The following is a 26,225-nucleotide window of genomic DNA, read 5'->3' on the forward strand; positions in this document are numbered from 1 at the left end:
TTCCGTACGTTGTAGAATTCGAAAAACCACAAACCTATACGGCTGCGAAACAAGTTTTATATTGGTGAGATGTGAGATGAGGACAACGCCTACAAACGCTGTCCCTTCACTTAGCATTATATTTCAAAAGAGTTGAGTAAATTTTTAACAAAATTAAAATGTCAACGTCGACGGTTTCAGGACAGTCTCAAACGAACCAGGGAACATGCATGAAGCTGCGGCTACTGATTCGCAAGAACATAAGTGTTTTATTGGCCCATCCACTAGGAACAGCTATTGCCATTTTAGCTCCTATATTGCTGTTTTTGTATACACAGTTTGATCAAATATTTCATAGCAAGAGTGCAACTCAAGTTCACGCAATCAGACATCCGGCTATCGATATACATGTACCAAATGTAACGTATGTATTTAAGCATAATAATTGGCTCGGTCGTCCTTGATTCTTTCTTAGTTCCATTTTTTATTCACCGATGAACGCCGTTCTTGGGAGGGTTGTAGGCGATGTGGCCACGAATTTGGGTACCAAAAATGTCCAGGCATTCTTAGACGCATCTGAATTGGAAGCGGCGCTCGTAAAGCAAAATGGCTTTGTAGGCATTGAATTCGATGACTATTTTAACACCATTACGGAAGTACCATCTAAGGTCAAAGCTGCAATACGGTTTCCATGGCATTTGCGCACGATGATTGGGCGGAAATGGCCCAAACGTATGTACAGGCCACTAGTTGAAAGGATGAGCAAAAGCTTATATGATTTGGAAGGTTTCTTGATTATCCAATCAAAGCTAAGCGATGCATTGATTAAGAACAGAAATCGAAGCGCTCATGTACCTCAAGTCCATATGCAGCCGTTTCCCGATAAGATGCAAAAGAATTTCGGATATTTGCTTGACCCTTATTCTACTCTCGTAATGACCTTTGCGTTCTTATTTATGGGACCCTCTCTGATTGTTGGGCATGTAAGTAACACAACAAAACTATAAGCTTTCACAATTGTAGAGAGTATAACTATGGCAACAGTATTTACTGTGCCCTTGGATGGCACCAACAGATTGATGCACTTCGTGCTCAGAATCATAACGTACAAAGTCCTTTGCAGGGATAAGGCCGAGTTATTCTAACATTATGAGTATTACCAAATCAGCAAAATCGGGATATCCCGTTGGCCAACAGATAGTCCTTGTCTAGCTCATTCAGAGAATGCAATGAACAGGACAAATGGACAGTTTTTCAGTATTTAAGATTGCCCATAACTCGGCCGTATTTCATAGGGGCATAGTCGAAAAATTGGTTAAAAACCCACAAAAACCGGACTAACTGGGTCATATTAAGCACTATCAGAGGGAACTTTTATTCATCCCGATTTCAAATTAGCAACAAAAAGGACGAAAGTCCTTCAGGGGGCCAAGATAATATTGAATTTTTGATTACAAAAAACGGCTTATAGCTCAGGCGTATCCTCTCGTCAAATAAATTGCATGGAGCCGGGTTATCGTCTGGACAAGGGACATTCAAATCGACCTTCTAGTTTGCTTGGGTTTTGACAGTGAAATTGTATTTGTTGATGCAGATCGACCCAATTGATCCTTACGATCATAACGAACAGAGTCCTTTGAAATTCTGTAAGGATATGACCGAATTAGCCATAACTAAAGTATTTCAAGGATAATCGGGATATCCCCTGGCCAACAGATAGTCCTTGTCTTGCTCATTCACAACTGAAAGGCAATCAAATTGTGTTTGTATTCCTGATTTTTAGAAGAGCTCAAAGCATTTTGACCACGCCCCATGCAAGTGCTCCTTGTACACGCACCGTATCTGTTGAGAATCTGCAGGAATATCCTGAATTTATGTTTTGCAGAGCCCTAAACGCACAAGCCCTAGAGTATGCAGTACAAACAAATAAGTGCTGATTATGTGCACAGCACAAAAGTAAACAATATATTTTATTGAACAAGTTTATAAATTTAACAATATGCCCTAAATTAGACAGTTGAGTTTCTGAATTTCTTTTGCTCACCGAGCCGCGTTATTCCTCATCCGTTTGAGGCAAAAAGCATCGTCTTCTGGAAAACTCTGAGTTAGACCAGCAATCGTATCAGTAGATATTTATATATACAAATATATGGCTTTGTTTTGGCCCATTTTACAGCAAATCGTTTCGGAGAAACAGAGACATTTGAGGGAGATAATGCGATTGATGGGGCTCACCGTTGGCTTAAATTGGCTGTCGTGGTTTATAGTCGCCTGTTTATTTATAAGCATACCGCTGATGGTTTTTCTGATACTGATGAACTGGTGCTTGTGTCCCGGATCCAATTTTATGGTGCTGCTGATTATATTTGTTGTTTATCTACTGACATTAGTGTGTTTTATCTTCGTAATCACCGCCTTTGTGACCAGCACCGTATTGACCATGAGCTCCATATGCGTTTTGCACTGCGTTAGTTTCATGCCATATTTAATGTTGGGTAGTCAGCCGCGACAGGCACAGGCAATATTCATCTGCTTGTTTATGAACAGCGCAATGCCTTTAATATTTGTGCAGATCCTTGGCTATGAAATTCGAGGCTTGGGTGTCCAATGGCACAATTTATTCACAACCAGTCATCCCGATGATATAATGAGCATTGGCTACATATTGCTGATTATGTTGGGCACCAACATATTGCGTATCATTTTGTGCTTGTATGTGGATCAGCTGAATCCGGGTGAATATGGTGTGGCCAAGAAATGGTATTTTCCATTTAAGCGCAAGTTTTGGTGTCCTTGGGAGCGACCGGGTAGAGCATTTGTGGATGAGGAGCGATTTATTAACCAAGTGAAACAACGAGACACCGATGCATTTGAGGAGATTTTTCACCATAGGCCGGTTATTATGGAGGCACAGCATTTATGCAAGTCCTACGGCGATATTGAGGCAGTGCGCGATTTTAGTTTAAAATTCTATGAGGATGAGATAACCGTGCTGCTCGGACACAATGGCGCCGGCAAAACGACAACATTTATGATGCTTGCGGGCATTACACTCCCGACCTCTGGCAGGGTTCTTGTTAATGGAAACAACATGGCCACGGCCACCCAAAAAGCTCGCCAGTCCTTAAGCTTTTGTCCGCAATATAATATACTATTCGATGAGCTGAGCGCATACTGGCACATTGTATTCTATAGCCGACTAAAGGGGTTCGAGCGTTCGGAAGCCGAAGCGGAGGCGGAAAGATATCTGGAAATAATGGATCTAATGGACAAATCGACAATTAAAGTAGCATACCTTAGTACTGGCATGAGACGCAAATTGTCGGTGTGCTGTGCCCTCTGCGCCAACACTAAGGTGAGTGTAAAACATGTCAGATAATCTGTCTTCGGCACGCCGAAGATTACATACCCTTTATAGAACTATGGAAAGAAAGAGAAAGAACAACAGCAAAAATGTTGTATAAAAGAAGTTAATATTCGATCGATTCTTCCTACAGACTTGTTAATACTGACTCGGATGCTTATACTTATGTGGAATATGTCAGAGATGTCTTCTTCTTCTTCAGATTTCATGACATTTCAAACTTCAATTACCTGATCCACAATCTGATTTTGCTTTTAGGTGGTACTTTGCGATGAGCCAACCGCCTGCCTGGATCCATCGGCGCGTCGCGAAGTTTGGAATCTGTTGCGTATGGAGAAAACTGGACGCTGCATAGTTATGAATACGCATTTTATGGAGGCCGCGGAAGTATTGGGTGATCGTATAGCGATCATGTGTGACGGCGAGTTGTACGGTTACGGCACTGCGGAATTTATTGTAAATAATCTTGGCCCAGGATATCGTCTAGTAAGATTCATAAATTCAATGCAACTATACCAATACACCTCATGTACATACATATAGGTCTGTGTGATTCTAGCGGATTGCGATGACCGCGAGGTCACAAAATTTCTTCGGTATCATATCAGTGCTGCGCAGCTGGAGAGCGTTACGGACACAGAACTAACCTACCGTCTGCCCGTTGAAAGTGTACATAAATTTACAAACCTCTTCAGGGCCATGGAGGGTAAGCTGGCAAAATTGAAAATTTCCAGTTTTGGAGTCAGTGCACCAACGCTGAGTGAGACATTCATGAAGATTGGCAATGCAAAAATTGGAACTGCGCGAACGATGGAGTCCATGAAACTGACAAACGGTAAGCGAAGTCTGTTAACGATGATTAGTTGTAAACAAAATGTTATATCTCTGGTACTGTTAATGTGGCACTGTTACGATTAATGTGCCGTCGTTACTGTTAATGTGCCTCTGCTACTGTCTATTATTACTATCTATCATCTATTACTTTTGATGTACTCCTGGAATAAATTATTAATCTAAATGTTGTTGTTTGTTATAGGAATTCAGAGTGCCAATATTTTGTTAATTACTATTAATAATATTTTAATGCAATATATCTAAGATAGGAATTTACTCGATTTACTAAATATATTCTTTCATACACTTAATCGCAATATAGCTTGGGTGTCACAGCCCAGCGAGAGCCAGGAGTTAAGAGCATCGAGGAGACGGTTAAACGACTGGCATGGTATGATGATAAAGAAGGTTCTATTCACATGGAATCATCCGTTCCTGTTTTCCTTTATTATATTGCTGCCGTTGTTTGGATTACTTATGCTCGCTCTGTTTGATATAATTTACAGTACAGATATCCCACATGTGGTTGATCCTTATAAATTATCGGTGTATCCGGACCCATTGGTCGTACACGAATGGCTAGTCACTGGCATCCAAGATGGGTCTGAAATATTTTATGATAAAAGCAAAATGATCGCAGATGAATATGAGAAAATAGCCATGGAAGCAGGTGCCACAGTGCATTCATTAACGCAAATTAGCGTTGGCAATTACTTATTGAACCATCTTAATTTGAACAAGGAAGGCTTCAAGGAAACCTATGTGGCAGCCACCACATATCGCGATGGCTCTGTTACGGCCTGGTTTAATCGACGCTTAGAGCACGGAGCGCCACTCTCACTTGGTCTAATCTATAATGCGATCGCACGTGTCCTGGGGAGAATGGACATATTTATTACCAATAAGCCACGTCCCGACTCGAAATCAAACGTCTATAAGCCCGACAGGGGGCTCAGTTCAAGGAGGCGTACTACTTTTATGTTAATGTATCTGAGTTTTGTCCTTTCAACGTTTATCCTGCTGCCCGTCTACGAGAAAGCGACACAGATGAAAGAGCAACAGTTCATTAACGGCATCGGCGTTTGGACTTATTGGCTGTCCCATCTGATCTGGGACTTTTTATTATTTATATTGATAATAATTTCCACATTATTGTCGTTTTATAGACTGCCCGGTCAAGTGCTGTACATGCTGGCGATCCTTCTCTTTTTCTTTGGCCTCTCCGCACTGACATTCACCTATCTGTTTACATATTTTTTCAATGAAGCCGGCAGCGGAATGTCCTATATGCTGATCATTAACTGCTGTATCGGTAATTAAAACAACAAGCTCTATCTCAAATATCTATAAGAAAATATGTTACTAATTTTATTTTTCAAATTAATTTGCATAGATACATAGAGTAGTAGTTGTAGACTACGAAACACGCAAAGTCTAGCTTACCCTAAAACGCTTCCCATTGCGCGAATTTATTCTTCGGTATTTACTGTCCGATTAAACAAAATTTTCGGGTCACTATTTGTGATATATTATCATAGACATTTCTGTTAATTCCGAAGGCTTAGCTCTAGTTAAGTTTTATTGTTTTGCATTTTTGGAAAGTTGTTGACCTGAGCAAGAACTTTTACATCAAGTTGGGTGTACATCTTGTTTTAGGATTTTATACATACAGATTGGTTAAGGTGGTTGATGAAATACACAAATATGAGCTAGATTAATTTTTGTTTAATTTATCTTAATTTTAGTTTTTTTGGCTGTCTTTACAAACTCGCACCAGCATAAGGAGAGCTTTGTATATTTACATTATGTCCTTATGGTCCTGCCTTTATATGTCATGTACTCTGCCACCCTAAAGGTATTTAGACGCGGCAGAGCGGAAAATTGCGAATTAATCGAAGTGGGATATGTTTGTAACATAAACCATAATTGTTGCGGTAAACTCATATCATTTCTAAGATACTCATTAGAAGTACTTATAATGCAATCTTGATATTTTCAGAAGATAAAAAGGTCGTGATTTACCCTTACATCATTGTATTGATAGCTACTGCAGTATTATTTTTTATGCTTCTCCTGCTGGCATCCAAAATTCGTCCTTTGAGATATGCGATCAAGTTTGGTTTGGATGCAATTCACTCGAGTTATTAACCATTTAACATATTTTACTCTATGTCGCAGGCGACGGCCCATGAGATGTACGACACCGGACGATGCTGATGATGTGAAACATGCGAGCAAGGAAATCGATGACATTCTTAAAGATAAAAATAAACTTAGGGCTCACAGTTTAGTGTGCAGTCGTGCCACAAAAAAATATCGTCGCCTTGTGGCAGTCAATTGCGTGTCCCTTAAGATCAGTCCGTCAGTTTGTGTTTTGCATCTATGCTGAGAAGAACTGTTCAGTTATATTGATTGATTTCCCGCAGATATGAATGCTTCGGTTTGCTGGGCCTGAACGGTGCAGGCAAGACGAGCACCATAGACATGATTGTGGGTAATCATATGATATCCCAGGGCGAAATCTACGTTAAGGAATTCAGTGTTAAGAGTCAGATGAAACAATGTTTCCAACATATCGGCTTCTGTCCGCAAAACAATACGATGTTCAGCTATATGACCGGTCGACAGATGTTGCGATTCACCTGCCTGACCAGTGGCATGAAGAAAAAGTTTATTAAATTGACCATCGGTCATCTGGCTGCGAGTTTTGTGCTGAGCAAGCATCTCGATCAAAAGACCAAGCACTACAGCGCCGGTACCAGAAGGAAGCTCAACATCGCCATGGCCGTGCTGGCCCGCACTCTCGTCTGCCTGGATGAACCGACCACGGGCGTGGATATTATCGCCAAGCAGGAAATCTGGCTGGTACTGAGTGATATGCGCGAATTGGGCAGATCTCTGTTTCTCACCTCACACAACATGCAGGAATGCGAGGCACTCTGCTCCTGCATTGCCATCCTGGTCAATGGTACCCTGCGCTGCTATGGTTCGGTGCAGCAACTGAAGAATCGCTTTAACAAGGGCGTCTCAATCAAAATCCAATTGGCCACCAACGACGAAATGACACAACCCAGGTAAGCCGCCTGTTCAATAATAATCAATAATAACATACACTACCAATCCAATTACCTGTTTAGTCTTATATCCGATTGGACAGACAGTGGCAGCGAACGGAGTCAGAGATCGTCGGCGAGTAAAGAACTTGGTAGGTTGCTTCTATGTTGCAGGCAGACCCATCTCTAGGCTATTTAAATAAACAAATAAACATCCGCATTATTTCAGAAATCGATGTCAGCCGATTACCAATGCCGACTAAAGCATCTGGTAAGTTTAAGATTTGCTTTTTAATTTACTTACAATATGATATGCAATTCATATAAAGAGGTTAGAAATAAGTGCGTCCTAGACTGGCACAAAGGTGCTCGATTTGAGTGATAGTTTTGAGCCGGACAGAAGGAAGCATAGCGGATGCCAAAAAGTATTTAAGTTCTTTCTTCTCAAGGAATCGATAAGAATGTATTTTAAAATTTGGTTTCTTAAGCATAGTTTGAAGATTATAAAAACTGAATGCACCAAATTTAGTATGTAGACTTTCGAATATTATACACAGTTCCAGAATATTTCACTTTGTGGGTAGAAGCAAATTTTTGGAAAGAGAATGAAGACGATTGGCTGCGACTGATTTACGCGAATCCATATAATTTTTAAACTTGCACTTGTCTCTGAGACGTGGCAGAGTTGAATAAAATACTTATTTGTCTCAAATGCTTCATTTAGAGTCGAATTCGAGAGGGCCATCTATGTCGGTCAGCATAAGTGAAGAGGATCCAAATACTAAAGGAACACAGGCTAAATTAAAGAAAAGGCGAAGAAGAGAAGCCAAAATAATAACGCCGCCAAAAGAAGCTAATTCGCCAACGGCCAGTCACGAATCGCCAAGAAGGACGACAATCATTCCACGAGTAACAATTACGTCGGCATCACCAAAACCGTCCATGATGTCTAGGCGAACAGAATCATGGAGATTGGGCTCACAGATCTATAGTTATAGCGATGCCGAAGAATATTATGGTTTAATCAAAAATGTGGAGGAAAAGTTTAAAGAGGACTTTCCCGACAGCTATGTATTGTAGGTATTTTTGCATGTGTTTATGGAATAAGAGAAAATTTTCATCCTTTGGCAACTATAGAGAAAAATACGTTTATCGTGGTATGGTGACTATTGTAATACCCGACAACGAACTGAAATATTCCAGGATATTTACGTATATGGAACAGCATCGTATCTTACTGCAAATAAAACACTATGCAATCAGCCAGACCTCGCTTGAGGATATTTTTATGGAGTTTGCGCATCAAGAGGAAGCAGAATAATACATATTATTTGTATGTCTGTATACACAGGACTGAACAGATCGATGGTGCAAGACAAAACTAAATTATCCAATGATCCGTATTGTGTAGTTGTACAGTTGAACAGAAAATAATATTGTTTAACTCGTTGCCCGCTTCACACGTACATGAGCGCAAGTTCTCAGAAGATTGCCAAACTTACATTCATGTACGTTTGATGGTGAATAATGATAAACAATCAGTGAAAAATAAAAAAAAAAAACAAAAACAAATAAACGCAGAAGATTTAGAGAGTTAAGAACACAAGTCACTTATTACCAAATGTTCTTGGTTGACTTGCTACATTGGACATGAGTTTCTATAGGCATTAATAGAGTAGAAGTGTAAAAAATAAAGACTTGGACTTTGGCCTCTGATTTCGTGTTCTTGTGGTTTCTTCTTTCACTTAATAAATATGTATGTCAATAGAGTTTTTCGGTACTTTGAACTTGTGGTACGAAAAAACTTTCCACACACATATTCACACTACCTCTGCATGTTTGTATGTAAATCGAGGCAAGCTCAATTAGAAGTCAATTTATAGATATTTTGTTGTTGTTTATAGACAAACCAATTCATTTGTTAACCTTTGCGCCTTGCAATTTCGAACAATTTGTGCTTGGAGACGGAACTTTGCACCCGATATGACGTTAGAACTCGTCAGATATACAAAGCGAATCAAATAAAGGGGATTCGTGTGTCCATTCATTTTTTTTTTTTTTTTTCAGACAAATCATAGAGAAAAACCTCGCGCAACCTTGCTGATTGCGTAAAATTAGCTTATCAGCATTTAGTATAGGTATATATATATATATATATATGTATTTTGTACATAGTGATACTTGATTTTGTATTAGTTTAAAACACTTGACCGGTTTCCAATAGTTAAATTTACTTGCAAAATGCAACAATTATTTAATGGTCAGCAAACGTTACTTTACATTTAAGTACAATACAATAAAAATACAGTATTTCTCTTGATTACTTAAATTAAATATTGTTCATTGATTTGCTACGTTTCAGCATGCACATAGACGGGACAATTGTATATATGTTCATATGAATATAGGTTTGTGTATCAATATTTTGCCAGCAATGCGCAATTTGGCAAACTTTGCTATAATATTATTCTAAATGTGTAACGTTGTATACTACAATTTGAATTTGATGAAAACAACACATTGCTCTAATATGACTTATGTAAAACTAAAGCAGACTAACTAAATTGTTGATTATCCCTCACATTAGAGACTCTTGGCTGTCAGTCTCTAATGCAATACCATACAGTTATTGTCTAATCCATGAGTCTATTATAATTTATGGCATTTGTAAAGCGATTAGCTTCACTGAATATCAGCTAGGTATGCCGACGAGGTATATAGACATATATTTAACACATCCTAGTTATCAATTATTATATAGTTTTAAGCACTTGCAAAATGGAAGACGTTGTTCGGGCGCCTTTAGCAGTTGTTATAGTTATATGCAGGTATACAAATAGGTCACATTGTTATATGCACGTTTTAGGTACGACAACTGCTAAAACAGCTGCATGTTTTAAAGTTTTTTTTGGTAAGTAAAGCCCACAGTTAATGATATTCTACACTATGTCATTTAACAATATAAATAAATAAGAGTTCACCTATTATATAGCTACAGCTGCCTGCGTTAATTTCGTAAGCGATTCATCTTGGTCCGCCTGCATCTGTTTCTCTAACTGTTGGCGTCTCCAGCGTCGGGAGAGCACCGGCGCGAATAAATCATAATCCAGCTGCCTGTGATACTTATCTAAATATATCTGAGAGTTGTTCGCAAAGTTGAAGTGCGCCAGTGTCAGGCTGGCACCATAGCCGACGCCTAGCGTAATCAAGAAGCCGAGCACACAGTACCACAGGTATGATAAACGATATAGCCAAAAGTAATCCGCTTGCTGCACCAGCGCCTGCGCTACATGAGTAACATTCGCCGACTCACAACCGGTGGTATTGAGGGGTAGCGGTGTTGTCGCCGGCTTTGGACCGCCAAAGCCAATCCAGAAGGAAAAGATCAAGCCAAGCGTAAAGCCCAACAAGACCCCGCGCTGATTGGAGCGCATAGTGCAAACCCCAAGCGTAAAGATGCCCAACAACGGGCCACCTACAACGCCAAAGATAGTCAAAGATGCCTGCAGCACGCCGCCCAGTGAGCCAGCGACGAAAGCCAACAGTATACAGAATAATCCATAAATGCAGGCAACAATTTTGGTGGGTAGCGTTGACTTGGAGTCTAGTAACGTGCGCTTGAAAATCGCCTTGTACAATGGCTTGAGGTAGTCCTCCAGGGTAACAGCCGAGAGCGATGTGACTGCCGAGGATATGGTCGATAGACTAGCAGAGAAAAGGCCCGAAACAAACAAACCACACAGTCCCGGATACTGGCCTGCAGCAAAAGCAATATGTTATAAATGTTTCATGGTTAAACAAATAAGATTTCCTCACCCATGGTATCCACAGCAAAAAGTGGCATTAGCTGATCTGGTGCTTTTATTCGTCCACTGAGCTTGGGATCGCAATCACGATAATAATAAAATATGGCCAAGCCGCTGAAGATGGTGCTAAAGCTAAGCATGCCCAGGATGGGCAGATTCCACCAAAGTGCTGATTGTGCGCTCCTTAAATTGTGCACGCTTAGCAGACGCTGCACCTGCGTCTGATTAACGCCATACAGCGATAGATATGTGACCATTCCGCCAATTAACAATGACCACCAGGTGTGACGCACTGTAGGATCTGCCGAAAATTCAAAAAACTGCACACGTCCACGCTCCTTCGCAACATCCCAAATGGCACCTAGGCCACCAGCCTTGCTGGCTGAAACTCCAATGACAGCAAAAATGGCGGCAAACATGAGAAACGACTGAAAGACATCCGTGATGAGCACGGCCTTGAGGCCACCCAGTGTTGAGTAAAAGGTGCAGACGAGACCTAGGACAAGTATAGCGGTAACTCTCGGTATGCCGGCGACAGCCTCCAGCGCCAAGGCGGGCGCATAGAGCGCAATGCCCATGTAGAGCACCATTTGCAGGGTGAAGGCAATCGAGGCAGCCAGGCGTGTCGCATGACCAAATCGACGCTCCAGGTACTCATAGACGCTTGTTATGCGCATCCGATAAAAGACCGGGAGAAAAATGTAAGCGGCGATCGGTGTGCTCAGTATATATGATATGTTTATAGCTCCGAATAGCGTTCCAAACTGATATGATTCACTGGAGACGCCCATCAGTGTAATAGCTGACATAAAACTAGCCATCAGGCTGAAGGACACCGGAAATGTAGTCATGCTCTGATCGGCCATCAGATACTCCTGTGTGGTCTTCTGTTTGCCGCCAGTATACCGATAGTATATGCCAATCAGTGCCGAGATTGTCAAAATGACCCCCAACACCAGTGTATCCCACTGATCAAAAGTTCCAAGTGCCATTTTGTTGTTGTTATTCAATTATTTCAATTTAATTGATTTTTCACAGTGGGTACACTTCTCACTTTTTTTTTGTAACAGCGTATTGACCTTTTTATTGTCAATGGCTCTTGCAAATAAAATATGTAAAATTCACAAGCATATGTACATACACATGTGCATAACAAAAATAACACGCGATTATAAACAAATAACCAAACGCAACGCGGACCATCCGCAGTTACAACCGCAAAGCTCAGCCGTTGAATAACAACTAATTCACTTTAACTCGACAGCGTTGCCACCTGTTGGCACAGTTGACAGCTTGTATGCTTAGGCAAGGTATGCAGGTCATATTTGTTGCTAGCAAAATGGCAGTTTTTAGTTAAATAAATAAAAAATTTCATGAGTTTGATATTTTATATTTGTACTTATATACAATAAATACTGTTATGAGGTGGTATATGAAAAATTAAGTTTTCACTGCCGTGAGCAACAAGCAATCAAAATGCTTCCTTAAATTAAAAAAAAAAAACTATTAATAGAAGCTTAAACACTTTCATGGAATAACCATGACGGAGAGATAGTTAATGCACTTTGTTGCTACTAAACAGCAAATCTTATTCAGATGTGTGATACGACAACACATATAAGCAAATAGTTGTTTTATTTTTTCACAATTGTCTTATTACTACATATATCTTTACATATATATGTGTGTTATATGCACTTATATTTGTTGACCAGAAATTAAGTCAATTTCAGTTAAGAATTAGGATTTTAATTGGAGGCCGCAAGTGCCCTGGTGACGCCGTTTATCGCGACGTTTGCATTCATCGCTGCAGTATGAGGCGTTGAAGCAGCAATCAAATTCGGCTTCCTCTAGGCAATGCTGACACCATCTCTTGCGTTTCACTGTTTTCAACTCCTTCTTCATAATCTCGAGCTCAGCCTTGTTTCTTGTCAGTTCTTCATTCAAGAACAAAACTTCTTGCACCAATTCACGATAACCGGTAAAAGGTCCTGCCGTGTCCATGTGCGCTGTAATCTGTTGCAATAGCTCTGGTCTAGAAGTCATGGAGCAGCGACGAGACGGTTGCAAGCGCTTTGGAGTTGCTGTCGTTGCAGTGGCCGCAATTTTGCGCTTCTTAGCGGATGCTGGCGTGGCAGCACGTGGTCGTTTAACGGAGGCGTTTACTTCAGCCGCCTCCATGCAATGGGGTAGCGCACGGTTAATGAGATCTTCAGCATCACGAGGATCAGCATAAAAGTTAAACAAATACATAGGCTGGTGTAGTAACATCATATGACACCTGAGTTCACGTAGTGCGGCGTTGAAGGTCCGCGAATTTTTCCCCTTGGTGCTTAGTTGCGAAATGTCCGTATCTATAGGTAGAATATCACGCGCCGAGACGAGTGCACGAGAGTGCGATCCGCCGAAAAAGCGCACATCGTATATATTGCTTTTTCTGGTCATCACGCGTATAACCTGGTCAAAAATTAGACGTACAAATTAAACATATAATTTGTTTTTAGCTATTCGTGCTCACCTTGGCCGGCCAGTGAGGAGAGCCATATTGTTTGGCATAAACCAGCTCGTGCCGCTGCGTACAGGGCTTGGCAAACCAAAATGTGCAGCTATTTGCCTCGTTGGAATGCCGATAGCAATCCGAGCACCGACGGATTTCACGAATATCGTGCGTGATGTCACGCAGCAGCCACTTGGTGGCATTGTATTCCTCGCACTTGGTGCCAAAAAATATGCCAATGTTGTGCTGCAGATCGAGCAGATCGATAAGGAACTCGGACAAGTGCTTGTACTTCTTAATCTCAATGCTGTGGGAAATGTCCGAGATGCCAAGTGTGTCGTTTTTAAAAAGAGCGCTCTTGACAAGTGCCGAATCGCGTTCGGTCCAATGCTTGGCCATGTACTTGCGCACATCCTTTTTTAACCAGCTGTGGTACGTTTGCCAAGAGTAGTCTAGCAGACAGTTCAGTTCCTCGATGGATACGTGCGGTGGATTTAACAGATCCGAAAGCTTAAGTAGCCGGCAGGGTGTACACAGTTCCAGTTCATTGTTGGCCTCGGGCGCCTCCTCGCTTTTGATAAGTGTGCTGCGACGCTTGCGCTGACGCGCTGGCTGCTCACTAACAAAGAAGACATCATCAGAACTGTCCGCTTCATGTTTGAGCGGATCTTTGTTGCTGATGTTGCTGTTGTAATCAAGTTCATACGAAGTATCCGGTGCCACCGGTATAGTTGAGGATGCCGGCGTCGCTGTGCCCTGCTGGGCATCATCTTCCTCATCGCACGACTCCTCCATATCTGATTCGTTGAGCGGGAAACGGTAAGCTTGACCCTTGTCCGAGGGCACGGAATAGTTGGGCCGATGCGGATTTTTGCGCTGGCAGTTGGCATGAAAGCTTCGCACACAGGAGAGACATTTCTTGAGTGGCTCCGTGCCCGGCAAGTGACACTCGAAGCAGTAAGGATCAGGTTTTAGAGATTGTTGTAGCTCGCCTATTTTCTGAGCGAAACAGAGCGAGATTCGTTTGCCCTTGGCACGCGCAGCTTTACCCTTTGGCACTAAAATACCCATCCTGATGGCATCTTCCACCGCTTGAGAGGCCTCATCTAATTACGCAGTTTCCGCATAAAACATAAACAATGAAACACAAATACAAGCGTATTTCAAAACACAAGCACTTTTTACGTACCTTCAGACATGAACGACAGCAAACATCGTTCCAAAATTTTATTGGACATGTATGCACCATTTTTAAGTTTGTGCATCCAATTTGGCAGAACCCCGGGTGGAATGCTGCTAACCATCTTCTTGACTTTGTCAATAAAGTTATTGTTTGCAAGAAATATGGCCTAGTAATTGTTTTTACCAAATAAAGTGTATAGCGTTGCCAGATAGTCGCAAATTAGATGCAATTTGGCAACACTCACAATATGGCCACACTGCTGGCAACATTTGTTATTGTCATGTTATACTTTAACAATAGATAGCAAAATGAAATTCAATTAAATCATTTGGTTTTCCATTTGTTTCAAAAATGTATGGTACGTTACTAGGTCCAAATTGGCTGTAATTCTTTAAAATGTAAAAAGCAATAGTCTGGCAGCGCTGCGTGTCAACTGACCAGATGCGTTAGTGTGGGTTAGTTTAACAATAAAAGCACCTGCTACGGCAACGGAAGCAATAAAAGCCCATGGCTACTGTCGAAACGTCTAAAAATAATTGCATTAATCTTATTTCGCTAATTTAATAAGAACACACTGGTAAGCACTTAGAATTGCATATTCCGCCTTTGTCTCCTTTGGATGCACTGGCGCGGAATATGGCTACCTCTGGATATGGTGAACTCATCATCGTCACCAGCGCTAGCTTACCCTGACTCTGACGTATTTAGTTGTCTAACCAGTGTTATTCATTGCTAATTAGTGAGAGCAGCGTAAAATGACTGCGTCGACATCATTGATTGCTGATCTGTGCATATATCTATTAACCTGGAATGTTGGTACGCACTCGCCCAGAGATCTGCCGCTGGCATCGCTTTTGGCGCTTAACGGCACCACCAACTGTCCGGACAATCAGCTACCCGACATTTATGTGATTGGCATGCAAGAGGTGAGCACAAAGCAGGTGCTTAACATATTTCAGGACGATCCCTGGATATTAAAATTTGCCAGCACACTTAGCGAGCACGAGTATGTGAAGGTGCACTCAAAGCAGCTGCAGGGCATACTCATTACAATGTTTGCACAGCACAAGCACATACCGCACATGAAGGACATCGAGACGGAAGAGACGCGGACTGGCCTGGGTGGCTTATGGGGGAATAAGGGCGCCGTCAGCATACGACTAAGTCTATACGGCACGGGCGCAGTTTTCGTTTGCTCACACTTGGCGGCACACGACAAAAAACTAAATGAACGTATCGAGGATTACCATCAAATAGTGGACAATCACAAGTACCATGTGAGCGGCTATCGACGCATCTTTGATCATGATTTTGTATTCTGGCTTGGCGATCTGAACTTCCGATTGACAGGTGATATGTCCGCCTGGGATGTACGCAGTGCCGTGGAGCATGGACGCTACGAAGAGCTGCTGAAGTTAGACGAGCTGGTGTTGATGCGCGAGACGGGCAATGCTTTCAGTTTATTGGAGGAGCAACTGCCCACATTTGCACCCACCTTCAAGTTCATCGAGGGCAGCAACGAGTACGACATCAAGCGGCGCCCGGCTTGGTGTGACCGTATACTGCATCGCGTGCAGGCAAACAGTTATCCAGCCATTACGCTGAGTGCCCAACAATTGTCTTATCAGTCGAACATGGAATATACGCTCTCTGACCACAAGCCCGTTTCGGCGACCTTTAGCTATAAAATCGAGGCAAACAATTTGACCTACACCGACGAGGAGCTGCACGAGATGACGCATGGCGCGGCCAGCACAGTGTCAAATGTTAGTGTGCTTGGTTTTATCACTATTATAGTCTTTAATGCTGTGTTTCAATTTTGATTTGGTTCTTTTCGCTTCTTTTGTAGCCATTTAATGCCGAACTAGAAAGTTTCCAGTGATAAATGAAACCAAGTGTTGCCGTCAAAAGCAAGCAAACAATCTCATTTCATACATATCTGACTCAGACTTCAAATTGAAAACTTATGTAAGCAAATACTCGAAATATAACACAGGAATATGAGTACAATTAAATTAATAATTAAACATATTGTATTTAAAGAGTCTCAGATAGCAAGTGTTAAGCTAACCACTCAATGAATAACTCCATAGTGCAATTATACACATACATCAATTTATACAATCATAGTATATCAAAACATGTAAACATACATATTATAGCGACTGCTTAACCTGTCACATATCACATTTAAGTTCAATCAATAGAGACTTCCTTTTAAGCTAAGCAAAGACATCGAGCGTGAAGGATAAATTGTTAAAGTTCAAAAGTTGTTTATTAAATAAAGCAATATCTATTTTTCTATTACATTTAACAAACTGTAATCAATCTCTTAGCGTAAAAACTTTCAGGAATTTTAATTTATACTATCCATAAATATTTAGCAGCTATCAGTTACGTGCGAAACGAAAGCCCATTACATTAAAGTGCAAATGTTTGCATGATCTAATATCCTATAGTTAATGAATATAATTTTTTTTTTATTAAAAATAAACGGGGGTAATATGAGGTCATATACTTGATATTATTCTGACAATATTGAATAATGAACTGCTTTTATATTTAACTTATATGTATATTATATGTGTATTTAAAACAACTCTCCCGATATTATAAGTTGCCGGTTCACTTCAGGCCAAAGCCAGCAGGGGTTTATCATTTATAATTTTACACTGATTTTATTAAATAATTAAACATTGTGCAAAAAGAGAGCTCTACTATTTTAAACGATACTATATTACAGTATCTAGGGATACTACTCTTTGCGCCCCAACAGCAACCCAGCTATCTTAAAAAAACAAGTCCGTCATTTTGCTTCACATTTACTAATTAACGTTTTTTAGATAGATTGTAAATAATAAAATAACAAAAAATTACTTGGATAGGGTACAGTATATGAGTTTATGACATGAGTAAGGCGCGCAGCTGTACTATGCGCCATTTCTATTGTGGATTCCAAAATTTCGCACGCACCTTATCGGTTATCTTAGCAACAAGTGTTTACGGTAGCTTTGAGCGATGCGTCGGCACATATGTATCAGGTGTGACTATCGACTGTTGAAAGCAAACAGCAGACAAAGGGCAATATTTGATAGAAGGCTGATGAAACCAGTTGCTTTTGGTGATTTTTTTTAGTTTTGTTGTTGCTTTTTTTTGCTTTGCAAGTTTAAACAAAAAGCTGGTGTCAATTGGTGGGCGCCTGGTAGCGTTGTTCTCGTAACAGATAGCAGTAGAAATTTAATGGCTTTACAGTTGCCGCTGATTAACTGTTTGGGGGGGGGGGTTTTTCGTTCTTTCATTTCACTGATTGTATTTGATAGTTATTTGCTGTAGAACTTTGGAATACGGAGGATGGCTTAACGAGTTGGCATATCTGATTTGTATTGAACACGTGCCGTACAAGCACAATTATGGCTAATACTTGTTTAGTAAATTGTGCAATTAGTTGTTTAAACATCGAGTATAAGCGCAATAATTTGATTTTTCAGTTTAGTTTTTGTCGATAACAGCACAAGGGAAAAAGCCCCCTCGCCGTAAATTGATAAACTAATAAGTATATAAATCATTTAATAATATTGCTGTAAACATAACAAATTGTCAACAGCAAGTGCTATTTAAATAGGGTGCTCGTTAGATGCAGAAAATACTCCCTGAGCTTGAAGTGTACCATTCCATAAATCATTCAATTCGCAATGTTTACACAGCAGCGGGAATCCATATCCATGGTAGCGTTAGACCCATCGGTGATTTACCCGATCTGGTATACACGCCAAAAAAGTATTTACATAAAATATTGTTTACCTAACGAAGGCAAAATTTGGATCATGCGCAACCCACGAGACAAGCACGCATAAACGTGAGAACTTATCTCGGAGTTTTCGCCATATCTGGAGAAGAGTCGCGAACAGAAATCGAAAGCTCTCCAGCAATGAGATTGTGAGGTCGTGTGTGTGTGTGTGTGTGTGTGTGGGATATGTGCAAATATTGTTGTTTATAAACAAACTGGTTTATTCGAGGAGGAAATCATTGCCAGCTGTTTGTGAAAATACGTACGCCTGGCAACCAATGAAAGGCAATATGTTTAAAGTAAAAAAGTTGAAACAACAAAAATTGCTGAATTTTAAAGACTCTCTCTGCGCACATAAGAATATTAAAATTTTACGCTGTCGATCGAACCATATAGTATGTATTTGTATATAGAGCATATGTTAGAGGATTGAAATCGCGTTGTTATAATTTACGAGCGTTGCTGAAATTTACCAGTCAATATCAATGATTGCTTAACACCGATAAGAAAATATTTAAAAAAAAAACCCAAGTACATTGATAAATACCCAAAAAAAAAAAAACAAAATGTTAAGTTCTTCAGCCGTACCGAGCCGGTTCAAGTCCGCAATGCCAATTTGGTTTTTAATAAGAACTTGGCCGTAAACCGAAACCCAAGCCAAACTTATTTTTTTCCCACAAATTGTGTTGCTAAAATTTAAGCAGCATTTGTGGAATACTCAGTCCAAAAGTATAAATAACACTTTATAACATTCATATTTAAAGAAAACACTGACTGACTTCTCTGGGCCAACAGCTGATGCCACTATAGTTGGCCCTCTGTTTATCAGAGCCAAACACGATTGCGAGTCGAGTGAATCGCGGCAGAGAATTAGGATTGTCACCCCAATTAGCTGGCAACTGGCTATCGCACTCCGAAATAGCAAAAATAAAAAGCCCCGCCGTCGCAGCCGGACGTCTGGGCTCGTATAAAAGCCGACTCCCAGGGGCGATACCGTTCACAGCACAGCCAACGAGCGGCCAGACAACAGCACATCCGAGCGCAAGCAAAGCAAAGCAAAACAAGAAAAAGCACCGCGACTGAGGCACGCGTCTGAGGGAGTCCCCCCAGAGAGACGATACGTCATACGTTAAAAATTTGGCAGCAACAACAATTGGATACACACACACACACACGCACGCACACACAGGGGCATAGACAACTAGATGAAGCAACAAGCAGTCAAGTCTATTAAGAGCCCATCAACTAAGATATACGGCATAGTGACTAAATCGTAACGAAAACTCGGCGATCGGAGGTTTTTTTTTGTGTCGCGATTTTGGCAGTGGAAAGATTCTGATTCACACACACACACACACACACAAAAGCACACCATGGGCGTGAGAGTAATTGAGGCAGATTCGGCGAGCGATTCGTATGACGATGATGAATGCTCGGCATGTCAAACAAGCCACAAAAACAAAACAAGTAATGCGAAGCGCAGCACCACGGAGCCAAGCAATATGCATTATGGCAGCAAGGATCTGGTTGGCAATTGCAAGGAGTATCGCATCGAGAACAATGCCCGAGATCTGCGCATCATTGGTAATGGGAATCGTGTGCGCATCGTCAACAACACGGGTAGTCTGCAGATCATTGGCAACTCGACCCGGCTAAAGATACAGCAGAACAGCGGCCACATCAAGTACACGGGCAACGATGGGCGAATTTATCTGGGCTGCGACTCCAAGCAGCAGAATGTCGACTATATCGGCTGCAATGGACTGCTCAAGGTGGTCAAATCGCTGCAGCTGCAGGGCAGCAAGCGTAGCCGGTCACAGCAGCTACCAAAGGGTCCGGCTGCAACAAACAAGGCTAATTCTTGTCCAGGCGTCGAAATTGACAACAATCTGACCATTGTCAATGGCATCGCCGGCAATATTGTGATTAAGAATGCGATAAATGTGAGCATATGAGCTCTTTTTCTTAGCTCTTTATCTCAAGTCCAAAGTTTAAGCTTATTAACTTGCCTGCTAGACTTACATATGGCCAGTTTTGAATGGTTCCTATTGTTATATATATATATATAAGATAGTCATTAGCATTAGCTAAGCTTTCTGACTGCTCAACATGATTGTCATCCAGGCACTGAAAAGTATTAACCATCAACTTATAATCACAATATCATCATATATATATTATAATTATGTATTTATAGTAGAATTTTATATGTATATATAGTAAGAAATCCGCAATTAACAAAATGTGGATTCGAAAACTGATCATTCCGTGAATGAACTCTGCATTTGAATATTAAAAAATTTTAAATTGCATAATTTTAAACATACCCTTTGCCAATATTGATTTCTGACTTATCAGAGGTTAAAAAACCCCCGTCTAGTAAAAAAAAAACACACACACACAGGGCTACCCATCGTGCGGGTAAATAACCACATGTTGCTTTCGCATTACATATAAGTAGAAATCACAATGACCCAACTTTAGTGGGTTTACTTTCAATTTTCTTAGAACTGAAGCCTTATTCACGTTCATAAGAGTTGCACAATGTCAGTTTGTTGTTGGCCACTGACATGACCCATTTTTGTAAATATACAAAAAATAAAAGTACCCCGTATACAATAAGTTTCGAACGATGTGCTGCCTGCCTGCTGATTAAATAAGCCATAACGTTCGTTTTTTTTTTACTAATTGCGCCCTTGTACGTTTGTTTAAAGTGTCAAAAAACGTTCGAGTGTCGCATTTAAATTTTTCGGGGGTTTTATATATACCTGAGCAGGTACATAAATAAAGCAACAACAACAGATGATATATTGCTCGACACTTTTGTGTTCAAATCAATTGACTGATAAGAATAATGTTCGGCATTTGTGGCTTGGCATCTGATAGGGCTGCAAGCACAGAAAATTTAATTAAATGAAAGTACATACAAAAACCAAGAAGCAACAGTTAACAATTTTCGGCTGATTGTTTATATAGTAACTATATGCCATTAAATGATAAAATGTTGCTCATATGTTGGGAGCATATTGGCGGGGGAAACGGTGAAACGAATCCAGTTCAGATCAAAGCTTTTTCGGTTAAAAATGCATCTCTCCGTCAGCAGACTGTTCGAACAAGGAGGTCGAGGAAGCCCCAGTCACAATAGACCATTGCGGGCGCAGTGCCGCCCACTTTTTTTGCGCGACTCCCTGTACATTATAATAATAATACTAGTGAAGCGCGTATTAGATGAATTGGATAAGATAAGAACCCAAAACCCACTCATCGGCTAGTAGAAACAGGTAGATGTAAATGTCTAGGTTACTGTTGCTGATCAAAAACATTCATATATGCATGTATGTATATATTCTATATGGTAAAATATTGTGTAGTATGTATATATATACTTATAAATTGAGAATACCTACATATAAATTATGGGGCAAATACAAATTGCCTATTTGTGTATATTTATGTGTGATTATGTGCACTTACCTTATTATGTGTTACTCTTTGTCCCGTTAACAAGGCTGGGCAGAACTTTTTAAATTCTAATTACTAAAGCACACTTTACTCACAAAACCACAGTTTACCGGTTCTATTAACATTCATTTTACGTCAACATTGTTTACATTCGGCATTGTGAATTGCAAAATTTTGATGGTGGAGCGGAAACTATCGTTGTCGTTACGTATGGTTTGGCGTACTCTTTTATGCGTTTCGTTGCTCATTGTGCGCTATGCTATGCGCTCTGTTAATTGTAAGTGTGCCATGTTATGCTTACGTTCGGCAAGTACGTTTGACGCTTAGCTCGCTAAAATACAAACATTTTGCGACATTTAAAAAACAAAGTCATGTTTGGGCCCGCACAAACGACAACAAATCGTATGAACGATTTTGAGGTGGCATCGCCGCCCGATGACTCCGTCTCTGCGCTTGAGTTCAGTCCAAGCACATTGCAAGTGCCAAAGAATTTCCTCATTGCCGGCAGCTGGGACAACAGCGTGCGCTGTTGGGAGGTGGAACAAAATGGAGCCACAGTGCCAAAGTCAATGAAAACAATGGGTGGACCAGTGCTCGATGTGTGCTGGTCCGATGACGGAACCAAAGTGTTTATGGCTTCCTGTGACAAACAAGTCAAGCTTTGGGATCTCGCCTCCGATCAGGTAATGCAAGTTGCTGCCCACGACGGACCAGTCAAGACTTGCCACATGGTAAAAGGGCCAAATTATACGTGCCTGATGACCGGCTCCTGGGATAAAACGCTCAAGGTATATACCAAATATGCGGACATATAATACATATTTGTAAAAATTTCTTAATCACAGTTTTGGGACACGCGCACACCCAATCCCATGATGGCCATTAATCTGCCTGAACGCTGCTATTGTGCAGATGTGGACTATCCCATGGCCGTGGTGGGCACTGCGGGCCGTGGCCTGATCATTTACTCGCTGGAAAACAGTCCCACCGAGTACAAGCGACAGGAGAGTCCGCTGAAATACCAGCATCGCACCATATCGATATTTAAGGACAAGAAGAAGACGCCCACAGGCTATGCGCTGGGCAGCATAGAGGGACGCGTGGCCATACAGTACGTGAACCCAGTAAATCCCAAGGATAACTTTACATTCAAGTGCCACCGCTCGACGGGTACCTCGGGCTTCCAAGATATCTACGCGGTAAACGACATTGCATTCCATCCCGTGCATGGTACTTTGGTTACAGTGGGATCGGATGGCACATTCAGTTTCTGGGACAAAGATGCACGAACCAAGCTCAAATCCAGTGAAGCCATGGATCAATCTATTACGAAATGCGGCTTCAATGCCAATGGCCAAATATTCGCATACGCTGTCGGATACGACTGGTCCAAGGGACATGAATACTTTAATCCGGCCAAAAAACCACAGATTTTCCTGCGCTCCTGCTATGACGAGCTAAAGCCGCGCGTCAACTGATCGGAAACGTGCTTTAGTTTTAGTCACGACATGTTCTGCGAGTAATATCAATCATTAATTTGTATCGTATCATTAAATATCGAAGCGCATTGGCATTTGCATTTTTATTGAACTAAAACACTTAATTTAATGATGCTTCTTATCCTCGTGACCATGTTCGCTGCCATGACCGTGTCCATGTCCACCCTGGCCCTTGCCAACACCGAGTGCATACTCCACCGCGATGGTGGCCAGAAATGCACAAAATCCGACGCCGAGGCCGCGGAACATAAAGGTGGTCAGGCGGGAACGGTGTGTGCCGAATGCCTTCTTTTCATAGCGCCAGGCCTCGTTCCTATGACAGCAAAAGTTTCCATTGTTTTGATCGGAAGAGGTAAAAAATTGAGGTTCGACCACTTACCTCAGCCATGGATCATTCAAGCCCTGACGGGCAAGCGCCTCTTTCACTTGAAGCAGTTGCGGTACATTCTCCACCTTATAAATTGATGGATGCGGCACCGTATAGGGTTCTCCGTGATGTCCACCCATTATTTATTTTCTGAAATGTTAGTTAAAGTGGTTTTTATAATGCGAATTGGCGATTTAACAGATGTTAACCTAACGCTAAAAATTACATAAGTGAGTTTGCGTTTTGAACGTTTTATGCCAGTTGCGATCGGGCAAATACAAAAGAATATACTTAATAAGCACTAGTTGTTTAAGTTAATTAAAAGCTTTACGCAAATTATAAGAAAATGGCAAAGAATTAACTAATTTGTTGAAATACACACTCTGTTGCCACAATAAGAGCAATATGAACACAATGTTAGAAATATGTTAAATGTTATCGATAACAATGACTTAAAATACACTAAAAATGACAAACGCATAGCAGTTTGCTTACGTGTAAAACGTGGCAACGCCTTACATTCCGTCAAAGTAAAGAAATTTCAATCTTTCGCGCCTAACTAAAATCGGATCAAGCTAACAAAGGATATATCTATGCAGTACACAAAAACCAAGACTACCCACTTTTATTTTTGACATATTTATTGATACTTTAAGTTTATTTTGCAATCAGTAGAACATTTGTAATTTTTAAACGTGCTTAAGTGAAAATATACATATTTTATATAATTTTTTTTTAAGTTTTTTTTTTCCATTTAATTCTCTAGTTATACAATAAGTAATAGTAATATACATGTATATGTTTTAGGATTTATGTTAATAGCGTTTTTCTTCCTCCTCACACTTTTACAGATTAACTGTGATTGCTACAATTAGAAAGGAAACGATTTAAAGCAAAAGATGAAAAATATTATAACAAAATACTGTTCTTACGCTTTGTCATTTGCATTGTATGTATTGTAATAGCTAGGTATAAAAACGCATGACTTGCATGCTAATTAATTATTTAAAATACAATACATATATATTCATATAGTTTTTCGCATATTCATAAACATTTCTCACAAACCTAAAACAGCAAAGTCATTATTTTGCTAATAGAACAAAATTCGTTTCCATTGTGTTTTATAGTATTTTTTCAGCGCTTGGAAATGCATAAGCTTGAACAATATATTAATATTTCAATTAATTAATCATTAAACTTGTAACTACGTTTGGAAGAAACATTTTCAAACACATTTCACAATTTCGATTTTCACATTGAGAAGGCTCTAAACAGCACTTATCGTATGGTGTTTAAAAAAGTTGGCATTATATATCCATAATATTTTGTGTTATTTTTTTTTTTGTTATCTGGTTAATTTTGTTAGTTTTTTACTTTTGTATTATTTTTCTTTTTGTTAAGCTGAATCACATTTCGAATTTCTAAATATTAGTTTCATAATTTAACACATGTTGCTACAACAATTTAGGTATTTTTTGAAATCAAATTGTACTTTTAACTTATTCTCCGTTCCCGACCGCGCACTGTGCGTGAGCTTCTTCGCTGGTAGATTTAAATGGGGCAACGGCTGCAGTAGTTGCAGCCACAGCAGCTAGCTAGATGCTCTCCTCGCCCAATATCTCGTTGAGCAGGCGATTGAGGCTGTCCAGGCCAGTGAGAAAGCCACCATCGGGTCCATGGTGGACGGGCGCGGCGGCTGTAGGTGTTGGCAGCATGCTGCCATTGCGTGGCACAAATGCTGTGTGGGCAAAATCGATGAGACGCACATCTACAAAGCATGCCGAATCGTCTGTGGGCGGTGCCGACATGTCCAGTGACTTGGAGCCATGCATTAGCGCAGAATTGCGAGTCGCAGCTGTGTTCGCCTTTGGCTCGCTGCTGGTGTTGTTGTCGCTGCCCTCAGCACTGGCCCGGCGCTCCAGGGAATCTAGCAGAATACCGCCGAGCAGTGAGTTGGATATATTCTCACAACTGCACTGCACCCGCGACTTTGAAGGTGAGGAAACAGCAGAAACGGGGGTCGATGTTATGGTTGACTTTTTGGCCTCCCTGGGATCGTCGTGAGCCGCATAGTGCTCGTCGTCGTCCTTGCAGCGCAGACGCTTGACAGCACCCTTTACCGACTTTAGCGACGAGGCGCTGGAGGAGTTGGGTGACACCAGGGACTTAATGGTGGCGTTTGAGTTGCTAGCTGTGTGCGGCGGCGAGGTGGGCTCCAAGCTGCCAGCCGCAGCGGACGCATCGAAGGACTGTTGCGACTTGTAGCGCTTGAACATTGCCTCTGTGGGTCCCATAATGCTGCTCTCGTAGTCCGAGCTGCCATCATCGGAGCTGTTGTTACCTGTGGATGAGTAAGAATAAATGGATGAGATTTCATGGATTTACACTAGA

The 26,225-nt window shown here is 40.9% G+C and overlaps 8 protein-coding genes and 1 long non-coding RNA gene across 17 annotated transcripts in view; 4 read left to right on the top strand and 5 right to left on the bottom strand.

The window, feature by feature from the left end:
- Window positions 1-61: 61 nt before the first annotated feature.
- Window positions 62-8,798, top strand: LOC6626486 (phospholipid-transporting ATPase ABCA3). Its single transcript, XM_015174027.3, has 14 exons — window positions 62-403; window positions 455-962; window positions 2,156-3,334; window positions 3,602-3,829; window positions 3,887-4,178; window positions 4,500-5,489; window positions 5,923-6,111; window positions 6,177-6,291; window positions 6,356-6,538; window positions 6,604-7,251; window positions 7,315-7,382; window positions 7,460-7,501; window positions 7,955-8,306; window positions 8,368-8,798. The coding sequence occupies exons 1-14, from the start codon at window positions 159-161 to the stop codon at window positions 8,549-8,551; spliced, it is 5,223 nt and encodes a 1,740-aa protein (XP_015029513.1). The 5' UTR covers window positions 62-158; the 3' UTR covers window positions 8,552-8,798.
- On the bottom strand, window positions 6,565-22,232 carry LOC138911434 (uncharacterized). Its single transcript, XR_011417056.1, has 3 exons — window positions 21,978-22,232; window positions 7,307-7,421; window positions 6,565-6,699 (listed from the first exon to the last, which is right to left on the bottom strand). It is a non-coding gene; the product is annotated as an uncharacterized lncRNA (long non-coding RNA).
- Window positions 9,445-12,280, bottom strand: LOC6626484 (putative sodium-dependent multivitamin transporter). The gene is made up of 2 exons (XM_002049042.4): window positions 11,047-12,280; window positions 9,445-10,987 (listed from the first exon to the last, which is right to left on the bottom strand). Exons 1-2 carry the CDS (start codon window positions 12,026-12,028, stop codon window positions 10,215-10,217), a joined length of 1,755 nt encoding a protein of 584 aa, XP_002049078.1. The 5' UTR covers window positions 12,029-12,280; the 3' UTR covers window positions 9,445-10,214.
- Window positions 12,653-14,949, bottom strand: LOC6626483 (zinc finger MYND domain-containing protein 11). The gene is made up of 3 exons (XM_002049041.4): window positions 14,723-14,949; window positions 13,555-14,639; window positions 12,653-13,493 (listed from the first exon to the last, which is right to left on the bottom strand). The coding sequence occupies exons 1-3, from the start codon at window positions 14,835-14,837 to the stop codon at window positions 12,777-12,779; spliced, it is 1,917 nt and encodes a 638-aa protein (XP_002049077.2). The 5' UTR covers window positions 14,838-14,949; the 3' UTR covers window positions 12,653-12,776.
- On the top strand, window positions 15,044-17,023 carry LOC26530479 (phosphatidylinositol 4,5-bisphosphate 5-phosphatase A). 4 transcript variants are annotated; one of them, XM_015174719.3, is made up of 3 exons: window positions 15,045-15,293; window positions 15,457-16,482; window positions 16,566-17,023. In XM_015174719.3, the coding sequence occupies exons 2-3, from the start codon at window positions 15,472-15,474 to the stop codon at window positions 16,596-16,598; spliced, it is 1,044 nt and encodes a 347-aa protein (XP_015030205.1). In that variant the 5' UTR covers window positions 15,045-15,293; window positions 15,457-15,471; the 3' UTR covers window positions 16,599-17,023. The 4 variants fall into 4 exon arrangements, with proteins under 4 accessions (XP_015030207.1, XP_015030205.1, XP_015030206.1 ...); XM_015174721.3 differs by having other exon boundaries at window positions 15,044-15,293; window positions 15,457-17,023; XM_015174720.3 differs by lacking the exon at window positions 15,045-15,293 and having other exon boundaries at window positions 15,503-15,642; window positions 15,705-17,023.
- On the top strand, window positions 19,480-20,799 carry pirk (poor Imd response upon knock-in). The gene has a single exon (XM_002049040.4). It carries the CDS (start codon window positions 19,877-19,879, stop codon window positions 20,456-20,458), a length of 582 nt encoding a protein of 193 aa, XP_002049076.1. The 5' UTR covers window positions 19,480-19,876; the 3' UTR covers window positions 20,459-20,799.
- Window positions 22,233-22,246: 14 nt separating the features above from the next.
- On the top strand, window positions 22,247-23,532 carry Rae1 (ribonucleic acid export 1). The gene is made up of 2 exons (XM_002049039.4): window positions 22,247-22,753; window positions 22,811-23,532. The coding sequence occupies exons 1-2, from the start codon at window positions 22,337-22,339 to the stop codon at window positions 23,441-23,443; spliced, it is 1,050 nt and encodes a 349-aa protein (XP_002049075.1). The 5' UTR covers window positions 22,247-22,336; the 3' UTR covers window positions 23,444-23,532.
- Window positions 23,516-24,316, bottom strand: ND-B12 (NADH dehydrogenase [ubiquinone] 1 beta subcomplex subunit 3). Of its 2 annotated transcripts, none has more exons than XM_015174185.3 (3): window positions 24,214-24,316; window positions 23,844-23,981; window positions 23,516-23,777 (listed from the first exon to the last, which is right to left on the bottom strand). In XM_015174185.3, the coding sequence occupies exons 2-3, from the start codon at window positions 23,969-23,971 to the stop codon at window positions 23,570-23,572; spliced, it is 336 nt and encodes a 111-aa protein (XP_015029671.1). In that variant the 5' UTR covers window positions 23,972-23,981; window positions 24,214-24,316; the 3' UTR covers window positions 23,516-23,569. The 2 variants fall into 2 exon arrangements, with proteins under 2 accessions (XP_015029671.1, XP_002049074.1); XM_002049038.4 differs by having other exon boundaries at window positions 24,058-24,218.
- A 138-nt stretch (window positions 24,317-24,454) lies between these two features.
- Ip6k (Inositol hexakisphosphate kinase) overlaps window positions 24,455-26,225 on the bottom strand; it is a 29,345-nt gene continuing 27,574 nt past the window's right edge. For all 5 annotated transcript variants that reach the window (XM_070210588.1, XM_070210587.1, XM_015174184.3 and 2 more), the window contains one exon: window positions 24,455-26,175. In XM_070210588.1, coding sequence (XP_070066689.1) covers window positions 25,430-26,175 — 746 coding nt within the window. In that variant the 3' untranslated portion in view covers window positions 24,455-25,429. The remainder of the gene's footprint in view (window positions 26,176-26,225) is intronic.

This window comes from Drosophila virilis, chromosome 5 (genome assembly GCF_030788295.1).
Source record: "Drosophila virilis strain 15010-1051.87 chromosome 5, Dvir_AGI_RSII-ME, whole genome shotgun sequence".
NCBI classification, from domain to species: domain Eukaryota; kingdom Metazoa; phylum Arthropoda; class Insecta; order Diptera; family Drosophilidae; genus Drosophila; species Drosophila virilis.

What these genes read in the sequence shown, in the direction of transcription:
- LOC26530479 (XM_015174721.3), top strand. Translation starts at nt 15,472, where the DNA reads ATGACTGCGTCGACATCATTGATTGCTGATCTGTGCATATATCTATTA.
- LOC6626484 (XM_002049042.4), bottom strand. Translation starts at nt 12,028, where the DNA reads ATGGCACTTGGAACTTTTGATCAGTGGGATACACTGGTGTTGGGGGTC. An exon ending in TTTTGCTGTGGATACCATGG is followed by an intron (nt 10,988 to 11,046) that starts GTGAGGAAATCT and finishes CTTTTGCTGCAG; the next exon opens with GCCAGTATCCGGGACTGTGT.
- Rae1 (XM_002049039.4), top strand. Translation starts at nt 22,337, where the DNA reads ATGTTTGGGCCCGCACAAACGACAACAAATCGTATGAACGATTTTGAG. An exon ending in CCTGGGATAAAACGCTCAAG is followed by an intron (nt 22,754 to 22,810) that starts GTATATACCAAA and finishes TCTTAATCACAG; the next exon opens with TTTTGGGACACGCGCACACC.
- LOC6626486 (XM_015174027.3), top strand. Translation starts at nt 159, where the DNA reads ATGTCAACGTCGACGGTTTCAGGACAGTCTCAAACGAACCAGGGAACA. An exon ending in GTCCATGAAACTGACAAACG is followed by an intron (nt 4,179 to 4,499) that starts GTAAGCGAAGTC and finishes ATCGCAATATAG; the next exon opens with CTTGGGTGTCACAGCCCAGC. An exon ending in AATGCCGACTAAAGCATCTG is followed by an intron (nt 7,502 to 7,954) that starts GTAAGTTTAAGA and finishes TGCTTCATTTAG; the next exon opens with AGTCGAATTCGAGAGGGCCA.
- pirk (XM_002049040.4), top strand. Translation starts at nt 19,877, where the DNA reads ATGGGCGTGAGAGTAATTGAGGCAGATTCGGCGAGCGATTCGTATGAC.
- LOC6626483 (XM_002049041.4), bottom strand. Translation starts at nt 14,837, where the DNA reads ATGGTTAGCAGCATTCCACCCGGGGTTCTGCCAAATTGGATGCACAAA. An exon ending in GCTGTCGTTCATGTCTGAAG is followed by an intron (nt 14,640 to 14,722) that starts GTACGTAAAAAG and finishes CTGCGTAATTAG; the next exon opens with ATGAGGCCTCTCAAGCGGTG. An exon ending in CTCCTCACTGGCCGGCCAAG is followed by an intron (nt 13,494 to 13,554) that starts GTGAGCACGAAT and finishes ATTTTTGACCAG; the next exon opens with GTTATACGCGTGATGACCAG.
- ND-B12 (XM_015174185.3), bottom strand. Translation starts at nt 23,971, where the DNA reads ATGGGTGGACATCACGGAGAACCCTATACGGTGCCGCATCCATCAATT. An exon ending in TTGAATGATCCATGGCTGAG is followed by an intron (nt 23,778 to 23,843) that starts GTAAGTGGTCGA and finishes TTGCTGTCATAG; the next exon opens with GAACGAGGCCTGGCGCTATG.